This window comes from Sparus aurata, chromosome 12, assembly GCF_900880675.1.
Source record: "Sparus aurata chromosome 12, fSpaAur1.1, whole genome shotgun sequence".
Classification (NCBI taxonomy): domain Eukaryota; kingdom Metazoa; phylum Chordata; class Actinopteri; order Spariformes; family Sparidae; genus Sparus; species Sparus aurata.
In genome coordinates, this window is record NC_044198.1 from 22,919,971 (window position 1) to 22,933,873 (window position 13,903).

Consider the following 13,903-nt stretch of genomic DNA (forward strand, 5'->3'; position numbering starts at 1 on the left):
AATGCAAAGTTTAAAAGCCACACACACACACACACACACACAAACACACAGACGGAGGGGGCACTTACCCCTTAACTGGAAAACTACGTGGTCTGTAATTGAAAGGAAAGTGAGTGCGTCGATTCCTCCATCCTGGTATCTTCTGTCAAAAGCAGCGGCACTACAAAGGCTTCCGCGGTTCACTCATGCTCACTTCTTCAATGCGTTTATAATGAGCCTGTCCTCCTTCTAATGCACATTGCAGTAGAGAGAATAAGCTCTTATAATTAGATAGCTCCAAACCTGACACGATCAAGGTGCGGATTCCGACGAGGCACCCGCGTGAGTGTGCCATCAGAGCGGTTATTTCCCCCCCTTCAAGGTTGGAAAAAAAGGAGGCTTTTCTGAATCTTTTTCATCCCGCCAATTTAATTTGTGTCACAAAGACCTTCCATTTTAACAGGACTTTACCAAGACCACAATTACTGGCTGTACAGTAGGCTTAGAAGTGTTTCTTCTCCACCGGGGGAAAGAGTGGGGGGCTGTACTGTATGCTCTAGAGATAAAGCAGCCTGCATGTGTTGTTTGTTTTTCTCCAGCTGAGTCACACGGACGCTGATCATAGATACTTTACAATAATTTCTTAATTATTCTCATCTTCAGGTGGCCATCTGAACCCAGCGGTGACCTTCGCGGTGTGTTTACTGGGGAGAGAGCCTTGGAGGAAGTTCCCGCTGTTCTTTTTCTTCCAGACTCTCGGAGCCTTTCTGGGTGCAGCGGTTGTGTTCGGCTTGTATTTTGGTACGTGAAACCGAAGAGGAACTATCAGATTAATGAAAAAACTCAATGTTTAACAAGTGCGTCCAACGCTTAGACAATGACGACGTTTCTCATTTTTTCAATTTTGACTATGCACTCGTCAACAGCTTGGGGGAATAGAAATCTCGCACACAGGTTATTAACTTACACACTTTCAGTTTTTGTTTTTTCAGAGGGTCATGGGGGGACTGCAGTCATTGCATTCTGAAAACACACATTTATGGTAATCCATGAAATAGTTGGTGAGTGTGGGCACACCCGGGGCTTAGAGGTCGACCATGGGCCGCACTATCCCCGCTTTTTGTTGCATCCCAACACAATAGCCAGAATAAAATGTCAGAAATGTTTGTTTCAGGAAACCACTGATTGTGACTTTACATTTCTTTAGGCTCAATTTTCAATTTTGTGTTGTGACAACACTGCTCATGCTCAGCTTAACGCTATGGTTTTGTAATCCAGTGGCTTACAAAACACTTACAAAAGGTTGAAATGTAGTCTCGGGCTCTAGTCACCGGTGTGCCAACTACACCAGCATCCCCTCCACCTCCTGGTATGGAGGTCAGATCATTACCATGTTGTGTGAACATATCACATGTGTTCTGCACCAACATTTTATTCTGGCAACTGGGCTGTTGTTGTGTCTCTCTAGAATTTGCTTTCTGTCATCCTTCTCTTGGTGCAAAATGTCCTCAAAAGTAATAATTATATTAAAAACCTGATGGTAGTACTACATGAAAAGTTGCCATGAATTTCTGTAACACATTTTATAGATTCATCTGAAGGTTGTTGAGATATTTCAGTCTTGATCGAAGTTGTGGACTGACAGACCAACATTTTCATCATTAGAGTCATGCGCTAACTGGATTGATGAAAAGCCTTCAGTGGGAATGAGAAATACATGAGTGACTGGACAAAAATGTTGAATTATATTCTCCCACCAGATGCATTGCAGGACTTCAGCCAAGGGGAGCTGGTCGTGGTGGGAAAGAACGCCACAGCCGGGATTTTCGCCACGTATCCATCCAAACATCTCAGCCCGGTTAATGGATTCTTTGATCAGGTAACACCGACGTGATTTTCTGGATGCTTTTCACCCGAAGTCGATAAATATAGTGGCTCCATCTCCATTCAAGTCATTTTCAATCAGCGGTCACAGTCCGTTGTGTTTGGCAACAGCATCATTTTCTTGTGTTTAAGTCAAAAAGAAAATGATCTCAGACTTCGACAGACACTTAAGGTCACAGTGAAGCATGTCTGGTGGAGCTGAATAGACAGCAGCATTGACTCAAAACCATAAAAAAGAGACAGATGATGAACGATGGTTGAGTCACATCCATTGTGGACAAGCTGTACTGTCATAGCGGGGTGCAGGACTCGCGTGGCTCGAACATATTACATAGAAATCTGGCAGTCCAGAACAACCCAGTTGCCAATCACATCACCTCCTCTCATCCTCTTTAACCTTATAAGATCTGATTGTCTAAAATTGGAATCTTAGTGGATGTAGGTGTGAAGAGACGGAAGCTCGATAAGAGATGTTCGTGTCAGAAAATCTGATTAATAAAAGAAAGTAAAATTACACACTGTCGATCAAAAAACCTGGACACTGCAGGGGTGACGCACGTAATCCTGCTGCCGATCGCTGCACATGTTATAACTTATTTATGCAACAGGTGTGGGTGACATTTTTTTGGATATGAGCCTGAATATGGGCATGAAAAACATAATTTACAGACGACGCAGAGGGAGATTTAGTCCCGGGAACTCGCTTGTAGGATAATTATCTACTTTTTCAACAGGATATCAAACCTCAAACTGAGCATCTAGCAAACAGCTGAGGAGACCATTACCAGAGTTGAGAAGATTTTTCAATATGTAGCCAATGGTTTAATTTCTCAAGGTTTAATATGTAACAACTTTGTCGAATGAGACTCAAAAATCTGCTTTCTTACAAATTGGACCTTTACAAGATTAGTATTCTGCAAATTGTTTAGAGAAGATGTGAATATGACTTCATTTACAGCTTTTTTTTATTATGTAATAGTTCTATTATGATGAACGGTACATGAAATCTAAACCAGGCTTCGTGCACCCTGTTGTTGTCACCACTGTCAACTTTAAAATGGCGTAAATACCAGAGCAGTTAAAAGGTCAACAACAGCTCATTCTACGGAAATATTAGAGAAGAATTCATATTGATAAAATGATTTTTAAAAAAGACACATAACAGTTTTTTTTGTTAGGTAACCTAAAGGATAAGCTAATCCAAAAATGAAAATTAAGTGACTGTCTAGTCTCCGTCATGCTGATGGAAAGTCAGGTGGAGTTTCGTAGTCCACAAAACATTTCTGGAGCTTCGCAGCAAAACAGAGCGGCAACATTCTCGAAGATGTGGACAAAAAATGTGGACAAAATAAAAACATAAAATGTGTTCATACAGCTTGTCTGGTGTGATTCGAAACCTTCTTTGAGCCGAATTCTTCACTGCAGTTGCTAAGCTAAAACCGTTAGCATGCAGCACACCTGCAGCGGGTGCACAAGCTTGACCAAGCTTTGACGGTCTAAACATCTTTTGAAACCAATTTGGGATCACGGGGCTTCTGGAGACTCCGATTACGCCTGATGATGGAGCCATTTCATGTCTTAAGCTTCTCCATTGGCCTGTTTTAATCTCCATTTTCGGTGAACTTATCCTTTAACGACTGAAATATTCACACCAATAATGATAGCATTACTTACAATCGAGCTCCACTGTTTGTGTGCGATGCCACATGGGTAACCCTGTCACATGCTGACAAAGTGATGAACTGTTGTTCATCATCATCGTTCCCTTTCAACAGCTTTTTTCAGCTCCCTACGTGTTGGAATCCTTCTCAACGTGGCTGAATACCCTGTGCAGCTCACTTGGCAGGGAACTACTCGGGAATGCACCGTTTCATAAACTCCTACAACTAAACAGCTTCTTTGACTGACTGTTCGGTTTATCTCTGAAGATGTTGGGAGACTCTTGCTGACACAGGAACAGCACCTCCTCTGTGCTGGAGTCAGCAGCACAATGAAACCCGCAGTAGAGACGGCTCAACTCTTCAACTCTCTGCAGCTCAGCTACGTCAGCAGTGCTGCCCCCTGGCCAGCAGGGGTCACTAGCTGGCCGGGAGGGGGGGGGGCGGGCTAGCTCCACATGACATGTCACAGCATGTGGAGTAATATATATCACTTCCACTGTGTGCATATGCTGTGAAAGTGATTGTTCTCCAAGTCCAGACCTGTGGTGATGCAATCGTGTGAATTGAGGTCAGCTCAGCGCTCTGTGGTGCCTCTGCCGTCCATTGATGTCAGAATACATCAGCCGACAGCAGAAGTCCTGCTCTGTGCTGCTGTCGGATGAAAACTTTTTTTTTTTTTTTTCCTCCCAGAGTCTTTTGTTTCACAGCTTGTCAATTCTTTCGGAGCAAATTCACGATGAATATCACGACTTCATAAAGGTGATTAAATCTTTAATAACAGTGACATCTCAAAGGAATCACAAGACCAATTAGTTAATAAAAGCAAAGTCAGTGTGATTCACAGAGTTTTTAATATCTCCGCGGAGAAACATCAAACGTGTTTGAGAACTAAATAGTCTTTTGGCTGTTTCAGCAGCAACAGCAGCATGACTGTGTTGTTTCACATCAGATGAAATGTAAAAAGTATTAATAGATTGTTTACACTGTACTCTATCTCAGATCATTGGGACGGCGGCGTTGATCGTGTGCGTCCTGGCCATAATTGATCCACACAACAGTCCGGTCCCTCCAGGCCTGGAGCCCTTCACTGTAGGCCTCGTGGTGTTGGTCATCGGCCTGTCGATGGGCTTCAACTCTGGCTACGCCGTCAACCCAGCCAGGGACCTCGGGCCGCGCGTCTTCACGGCTCTTGCAGGCTGGGGCGGGGAGGTTTTCACGTGAGTCTAAAACCGTATGCCGGCTTAACAATAGACTGTGACATCATCCATGTGGCTCAGGAGATGTTGTTAAGATCGGTTAACAATTGTCAATTTCAAGCTTCATCTAACAAAACACACTTTTTTTAAATGCCAACAATCTCCTTGGAATATCTCAATTCCCAAAAAGGAGGACGCATAAGAAGTTTGAATTTAAAGTGAAGGCCATGCTTAATATGCAGGTCCTTTGAAGAAGTGTTAGTTTATAGGTAATAAGACTCTTACAAGTCCTCAGAAGATGCTTGCTAACATTATGTTTTAATGAGACTGTAGAAGTGTAATGTGTCTAATGACATCATGCATTACAGTTTTATAAATTCATTCTCTTCCAGAGCAAACACCTACTGGTTCTTTGTGCCCATCTGTGCCCCGTTCTTGGGTGCAGTGGTGGGTTTGCTGATGTACCAGCTGATGATTGGATATCATTTAGAAAGAGACGCCCAGGAGAAGCAGAAGAGGAAGAAGGAGGAGGAGGAGGAGGAGGAGGAGGAGAGGCTCAAACTCTCCGATATTACAACCAACGAGGATGCATGAGCACTTCTGAGTTTCTTTACGCAGTCACGTCGAAGAAGATGACATCCTCTTTCTTCTGCTCGTCAGGGGAACCCTATTGCTTTTCACGCGCCTCTTTAACTAACGTCACCTTTAAGATAAACATTTAAGCCATCGATCAGTATTCATGGAAACAACGTCTTTTATGACATCTCATAACAGACGGGAACAGCTTCCGAGGAAAATATGGCACTGGTTTCATTTCACTGTACTCCAGCGAGCCCTTTCATTTCAGCTTGAAGCAAAACACCGCTTCCTTCATGCTGCTGTGTCTGACAAAACAAATACATCACCTCACAAAAAAAAAAAAAAAAAAAAAGCCAAACAACAGAAAGTTTTGGTTGAAGACGTACTTGAATGGTGTCTTGTTTGTTTGTGTCTAACCTGAAAGAAAACCTCCAAATCATCTTCCTCTACTTCACTTTCTGTTATTTCTAAGAACTTTTTGAAACTGCACCTCTGGCACATTTGACACATTTTATAAACCAATACAACTTTTAAATGTGCAAACAATTGTGTCCTTGGAAAATCTGATTATTCGTGTCACATTGTCACATCTGATTCCTGACGTTTACCTGATCAAAACGATGATCTACAAAGTATTAAAACATGCCCTGCAGTGTGAGCCTGTCCTCGACTAACAATTAGCTTTCGTAATATTCACTCTTTTTCTACATTTGCATAAAAGTGAGCTTTATGGGCCCGCCGCTGTGTCAAACCCACATATAGATTCACCACTCAAAGGAAAGGTACGTGTTGCAGCCAATTACCCTCTTATTGCAAGGTACATTAAGTATAATGGTTAACAGTGGGTTATATAACGCGAGTGAAGAGGAATATGTTCAACAAGTGCATATCCGCAAACCGGGGGAAAAAGATAACGCGCCGGGTGCCATCCTGCAGAGAGATGGATGAGAGCATTGACACCACTGTGACATCGGTCTGTAAAACATGGAGCCAGAAGCCTGTTAGCTGAGCTTTGCATTAAGAGCGGAACTTCCTTATAACAAGTTGTAGTTTCGAGGGATTATGTCATGGAAATAAGTCTTGAAAGAAAGTTTTCTTTCTCGAGGAACAAACACATGAGCTGAAGTGCGAGTAGATAGGCGGCTAGCTGTTTCCCCGTCCTTCAAATCTCTATGCTAAGCTAAGCTAAGCTAAGCTAACCCTCTCATAGTACCAGCTTTCTCTTCAACGTACACATATGAGAGTTTCTTTCTCATTTAACTCTGGAGTATATTTCCCAAAATGGCGCACTATTCCTTAGCAGGGGTGGACGATTTTGAAATTAGAATAAACTTTTTAGCTTTATGTATTATTTAAAAAAAAAAAAAAGATTTGTCTACAGAAAGGTTTTATCAATAAGTTCTTAAACAAGACCAATCCACAGAAACTTAGGTCATATTATTTTGAAAAAAGTCTTTTTTTTTTTCTTTTCTTTTTTTAACGTTTGTTATGTTTGCAGCTGTAGCTCAGTGGGTAGAGCTGGTGGACTAGTGATCGGAAGGTCGCTAGTTTGAATCCAGGCCTCCCCTGGGGTAGCACTGTGCTACATGTCAAAGTATCCTTGAGCAAGATGCAGTTGCCACCTTGTGTGGCAGCCTCTGCCATCAGTAAGGGTCCTGCGATGAGCTGGCGACGCATCCCATAGAGCTAACTGGAATTGGCCCAGTAACCTCCCCTGAAAAAGGGGGATAAAACATCCCCGAGACCCTCATGGAAAAAAACGGGACGCGGACAGTATGTTTGTCGTCAGCTGTTGCTTAGATTTTAGGATTTCCAAGACCAACTAAAACCGTGGCATCATGTGGACTGACTTTTCATGATCCGCATTAGAATCTGTCCCCCAAAAGGTCCAAGAAAACCCTAATCTGACTTCCCGGAAAAAGTCTCCAAGAAGCTCTAGTCTGCTGTCACCGCTCATCACATCCTGCCAGAAGTGCCGTATGTGGGGGCATGTCGTGATCCTCTTAGAGCCACAATGTGTCCAGAGCGGGAACACATTCTGACCTTGGCACCCCCTCATGGCGGCATCAAAAAGGGCATTGTGACACACAACAATGCATGTGGCTACTCTGAAACACAAGGACTGCTCTCGTTCTCAACAGAATGTCTAATTAAACATCTAATTCCAGCACAATTTGCAGAAGGCTATAATCAAAAAGTCTCTGCACGCGGTAGCCTTCAGACGAATTCATCTTTAACGTTTTAAGCAGAAACCTTCACTCAGGGCACGCACAAACATTTATCATAATCTGAATCGGAAATCCACCGCACACTTAACACATTTATTCTCGCAAACGAAAAGGTTGGCAACATAGTTCGAGAGAAAAACTCAAAATAATCCACTTTTTGCTTGTGAGCCGAAGCCTTAGAGACTCGACTGCATGCAAATAGTGGCATTTGAATGCCCTCCAAGCCCCCTTTTGGTTCACAGTGCCTCAGGTGGTTATCACTGAAATTCGATCATGGCTTGAAAGGGCACTAAGGGCAAAGAAGGTCAGGGGTATTTGCTCAGAGTAGCACTCCGGCGACTAGCACACAACAAAGCACACAGATTCACACGAAACGGTCCACACACATCAGAAGTTCATATCATTAAACCCGTGTTTTCTCACAAACGTCCATCAGTGCTATCGGAGGAGCAAGCGCATATTTGGCATCAAAATATCAGTAATGACATTTTTGGAGTCTGGGAAAGAATATCAATCCGTCAGATCTTACAAAGGCTTAAACTTCAGAGACGGGCGTTTGACATTTGGAGTCCCTCTTTGGCATGACCTTTGCAGCAGTTCACCAAACATATCTGGTGTCAATCTTAGCGTTTGTCTCTGACATTGTAATTCACCCTCCTGTTTACATGCAGGAGGAGAAGCAGAGAAAAGCAGCAGGAATGTTTTTGCTTTTTTTTTTTTACAGATGTCGCAATGAAACAAAAGCGAGGTTCAACCGTCTTTTCAGCAGGAAAAAAAAAAAAGTTCCATTACAAATGTGACAAGGTCTGCTGAGCCGCACAAAAGACGCATAAACCACCGAGTAAAACCCGAGTTCGCTCTTCATTTCCTATGCATTGGAGTCAGCCTTGTGTGGACGCTGAGGCAGAAACACGCGGCAGAAATGAAAAATGTTATCTATGAACTGGAGAATAAAATCAGCAACATGAACTACAAGAGTAATAGGAGCCCTCGCCGTGGTTGACACAGTTGTTTGCTGCAAAACCAACCTGATGCAACACATACAGGGCCGAGCATTAGGTACAGAAAAACATGGGCGGCAGGTTTTCATATGGAATACTGCATGCCGTATTCCTCATAATCTTTATGTCATGTCACACAGGCATCTCAGGGAAGGCAAAGCGACGCGAAAGCTTGAGCCACAGCTCCACTGTGTGGTGAAGTGATGATAAAGCAACACTGCAACAACAGAAGCAGTACTTTCAGGAAGTCACACATGAAAACATCTAAAACAAGCAAAAACTGAAAGTGTGCACACAGATCTGAAAACCCTGGAAATCAAAGACGGAGCTCCAGACTGCCAAACTCGAAGCATTCCCATCGTTTAAATTCAAAATAGGAAATCATTTAGTACAAAATAAAACAAAATAAAATTGCCACACCCTGATTATCAATGTGCTGCAAAGTCAGCTGGCAAAAGACAAAGTGCAGGAGCGGCTTGGAGAACAGAGAGGAAGAGGCTGAGTGAGAGCAGAAGGAGGAGGAAGATGTTTCCTATCAGTGTTTCCCAGATTGGGTTCAAGTTTTGCAGCCTAATAATCGCTTAGAATTCGGCCAAATTCATGAATGACAGTCCGCTCGTTTGCATAAACAAAAACAAATGGCGAATAATGCAGGAATAATCATGAAAATAAAGAAATGAATACAAAGCTAAATTAATACAGAAGTGAATAAATGCAATTTAAATAGAAAATATGAATTTATGTCACATTTTGTAAATGTTCCGTGCCTTTAAGGGCATATTCATTTATTTATTCAGCCATTTACATATTTCCGTCTATTTGTTTCCGAGTCTGGTAGTTTCAGTCATCCATATGTTTATTGTTTTGGTGGAGAGAAATGAGCTTTGACAAGAGGGAACATGGTTTTGTGTTCAGTGTTTCATTTTCCAAATGCGGCTTTGAGAAAATCGAGCCGTAGCTCCAGGAAATGTTTTTAAACGATCGGGGGAGAAACCTGTTTTCAACTACCACGCAACACAAGACCTACTGATTATTGTTTACTCAGAGCCAGCTACAGAACAGCTATTCGGTCAGTTGACCAAATTCTAGCCTCCTAAATGACTGACATGAGTTATGACAGTGTTAATCGGTACACCTGTCCTAAGCTCTTCACAGCTATTTACCTCAGGGCCAAAGTTTATTGTGGCTTGCACACACGGATAAAGAAGAAGCAGAGTAAATGACAAGGCTCCCTGTCTTCACACAGTTATTTTAATTTGACTTTTTATTTCCTTGATGCAACCATCCCTATCATGTTACGCAGGGCGGCGGCTGACATGCTCCAGACAACAACAACACCACACATGCACAAGGACGCCGACAGCAGGTGGTTACCCAGATTATCACCTGTTCTGTGGTTTCTGTCTCGTTGTCGATTCAGGCGAAATACGTTTGACACGCCCATTCCAACCTGATGGGTTTTTCCTTGGTAACAACCACAGATCATTCAAGCACTGGTTGAATAATAAAGTTTGGAATTTCTGACTGTTTGACATTGTTTTTTGCACAAGGTTTTGTGTGTGCTCTGGTTTGGACACACAGTTAGACGGTTAGGCTTCCTCAATCGATCTAACAGTGAATCTACAATGAACCGGTCGACGGTCCGATCCTTAAAGGTCCAATTTTGCACATTTAAGTGTGTTTACAGCTTTAAAGGGATTACTTCTGCATATGAGTAAAAACTAGGATGAAGTCTTTTGTGGCTCCAGAGGAAGCAGAATGCAATCCGGTAGATACAGAGATGTCACTCAGTTGCTGAGCTGCATTGTGGGTAATGTAGGTGCCAGGATTTGGAAAGCGGTCTATAACAAATGATCAAAATCGATACAGCGGAACCAGAGATATCACCGTCTTTAATCAGCACATTTTGTCTTTTTTTTTTTTCAAAAAGCTGTTGCCTACATTACCCACAATGCAATTGAGCTGCTGAGTGAGGCAGTTTATCAGATTACATTTCTTGCGTGCAGTCACAAAAGTACTCCTCAAGACCTGTAAACACACTTTAATTTGTGAAATTGGTGGAGTTACCCTTTAAATCTGTAGGAAATTACCACTTTGTATCAAAAGAAATGTATGGGGCCAATTAGACTCAGAGTTGTGACACGACAAATAAAAAGATTTACAAGCTCTAGCAAAAAAAAAAAAAACGGATTGACAGATAGATTAGAATCCCTGAGGGGAAATGCCTAACCTTATATCTTCATTACATCCTGTCGTTCACTCCTCCCACACATCTCACTCTTAATTGCTTGTCATGATCAAAAGCTGTTATCTGATTTCAGCTGCTCACGTCAGCTGGGCACATCTGAAGCAGAGCGACACACCTTAACTGTTAGCCGCTGTCTTTTCGATAAATGCGACTGATCGTTCATGCTGCTGTTTTGCTCGGCCCTGCGTCCCAGTCACCATCCAGTCCTCGCAGATCCACCGCAGATCGCAGATTCCTCGTCGTACGCCCTCTCCCTGAGGAGTCCAAGCGCCAAACACTTCCTGAGACGACTCATTTTTGTGAGCCCCGGCTGCTCTCTTTGTTCTTCATAAACCCCTTCGCCCCGTCGTTTCCTTCAGCGGCACACAGCACATCTGCACGCCGATGTTTGACATGCACCTCAATCCGTAATCACGACTGACTGCCAATTTCAAAACGACATACCACACGCCATTGTGCGGTTCCCATACTTTATCACGGCCCACTTGGTTCTTATCTGAAAACAGTCTCAAAATGCTCCAGCGCGGCCGGCTCCACAATCGTGCACCCAACCCACATGCATACCTTTGTGTCAAAATCACAGCCACGTTTTGTCACAACTGTCATCTGTACTGAATTGTTAAACAGCCATGGCACAATGGAAAAGTAATTTAATGGGTTTGAGAAGAAGAGACACGGCGACCACACCTGAGAGAGAAATGTCTGATATGAAATACACAGACAGGCCAGCTCTGCTCTTTGTGCAAATGGAACAATTTCTGACATGCAGTCAACCTGTTCGACCCCAGCAGAAGCACCTACGTTTAACATGTAAGTGAAGCATATAGTTTGGTACCTGAGAAATGTTTGAAATGGCACTGATGGCGCCGAAATGTTCCCGCCCGCCCGACATCGGCCCGAGGTATTGTACAGATGTAGAGATTTGAAGCTGCATCATTCACTCTAAAATTGTAATTTCTCTCTTAAAAATCTTTCGTTTATGCCACTTGCAAACTTATTTTACTCGGACCCCGGTGACAGATATACTTAAACTTACACGTCAACACAAATATTTCAGCTGTTCCCTTTATTATGATACTTTGATTCTTCAAATAGCCCGTGTAGTTGCAGAGATAACGCTCTGTTAATTATCAGGCAGAGGCACAAAAATGAGACTAGTTCTTAACAGGGGATTAAACCTGAGTCTTCATTATGAAGGCTGGAAATAGCAGTTTGAACTTTCTTTACAAGATGAAACCTACAACACCGGTTCCAAAAAATGTGCTCACTGTTTAAGACATACGTGGAACATAATGCAATGATCTGCTCATCATTCTGACATCTACTCAAACGGTGCACAGGCAATATTTCGGATGTTTGACCTTTAAGATGGCGTCATGAGTTCACCACTTTGTGAAACACATGAATATATGAGGGATATTACTACATGGGCTCAGAAACGCTTCATGGAACTGTTCCCAGTTAACACAGTTTTGCTTGTAAATGACTGCATTCTGTTTTTATTGATGTTTTACACAACAACAACTTTTTTTCAGAGTCTGGGTTGTATTCGTTTCCCCTCAAAGTGCATTTTGGTGCAGTTGCACAGTTCTCACAGAGATGGTTTGGGTTCATGTTATAAAAGAATCAAGTTAAAACTGACTTAAGACCAGAATAATGTTTGTTTTCCAACATAAACTCGTTAAACATCTGCTCAGGGACAATTGAACTAAAAGTTCACTGCACTTCAGTGTCTGTCAGGTGAAGCAGAGAGACTCCACCCTTGCACTCATTTTCCATCACGGTATATGTTTCTCAGCTTCATATAGAGTATGATAGCCATCTGAATATGCTATCAGCATCCGATGCATGCAAGATACGGTACAGTTTACATACGTTTGAGCCAGTGAACCAGACATTAAACAGTTATTTCAGCACGTGATGCAAAAGTGCAGGACAAGGCATGAATAAACACAAACAAATTTGATTTGGAGTAAAAGTACAACTTGACTGCAACTGTGACAAATCTGAACGCTGAAATCTGAATCCGAAAACCTGAATCTGAAAATCTGAATCTGAAAATCTGAATCTGAAAATCCTCACCGGCAAGTGAATAATAAGAAAAAAAAAGGATAAAATACATTTTAAAAATCCAGTTATCCATGTTTTGAAGTCTGATCCTAACTGTTTTCTCTCCTGAGTTAATGACCCAAGACCAGATTTTTTTAAAAAAGAAAGAAAAGAAAACAAGCTTAGCTGAGATAATCTTTTTAAGTTCCTTATTTTTTCCCCCATCGGAGAAACAGGTTTTGCCAACTGAAAAAAAAAAAAACGTTTCCTGTTTTTCCGTCTGTGAAAACAGGTTGGGATAAAGTTTTGACAGGGATATAAAAAAAAAGTACAGGCTCATTTTTGTGTTTGTTTTTGTAATACTCATTTCAGCCACAGGAGGCTTATATCGGCAAACCTAATAAGATTAACCTGGCACAACTTTTCTTTTTTACCATAAATATAGGGGAGCGGGAAAGAATTTAGATCAAATTTAGAAAATGGATAAAAGTCAAAGATCTCTGTGTGCAGACTCACATCCAGGTAAATCAGGCAGATTCATAAGTGTTCCAGAGCAGAAGAGACTGTTTGTTTTGTGATTAAGGTAAGACTGAAGACAAATACTATGTCATGTTAGGTTAGTAAGTGAAGTGAGGAACCTTTTGTGGCGGATTGGATTTAAATGAGACAAAAGACGTAGCTCTTGGTTTGAAGTCGTTGTCTGGAAGCTATTTTTGTTGTCTGACGCGTCGTTGTGGGCTGGAAACTCGTCTGTCTGTGTGTGGCACAATGAATGAAACAGCTACCTTACTAATTAGCCAGTCTCCTCCTGCAGTCTGACCTGCACAACATTTTTAATACAATGGCAACTATTGTTTTCACAAATCTATTTAAGGTCACAGACGCATCCTGATATCCTCATGTAATCCCTTTATTTGTGTTTTGTACTTACGCAAAACATTATATCAGCATTCAAGTATGTTGGGATCCAGGGTGGAGTTTCTTTTAATATCTTCAATGATTGCCGTCACCATACAGTTCTCTGGTATTTTTTATTTTTATTTTTTTAAATCTCTGCATTTTACATTTTGGATATGTC

General features: G+C 42.0%; 1 protein-coding gene across 2 annotated transcripts in view; it reads left to right on the plus strand.

The window, feature by feature from the left end:
• The window catches only part of LOC115592566 (aquaporin-3-like), an 81,954-nt gene extending 76,109 nt beyond the window's left edge, over positions 1-5,845 (plus strand). For both annotated transcript variants that reach the window (XM_030435475.1, XM_030435474.1), the window contains exons 3-6: positions 643-780; positions 1,740-1,858; positions 4,524-4,741; positions 5,113-5,845. In XM_030435475.1, the coding sequence (XP_030291335.1) occupies positions 643-780; positions 1,740-1,858; positions 4,524-4,741; positions 5,113-5,314 (677 nt within the window). In that variant the 3' untranslated portion in view covers positions 5,315-5,845. The remainder of the gene's footprint in view (positions 1-642; positions 781-1,739; positions 1,859-4,523; positions 4,742-5,112) is intronic.
• The last annotated feature ends 8,058 nt before the right edge of the window (positions 5,846-13,903 follow it).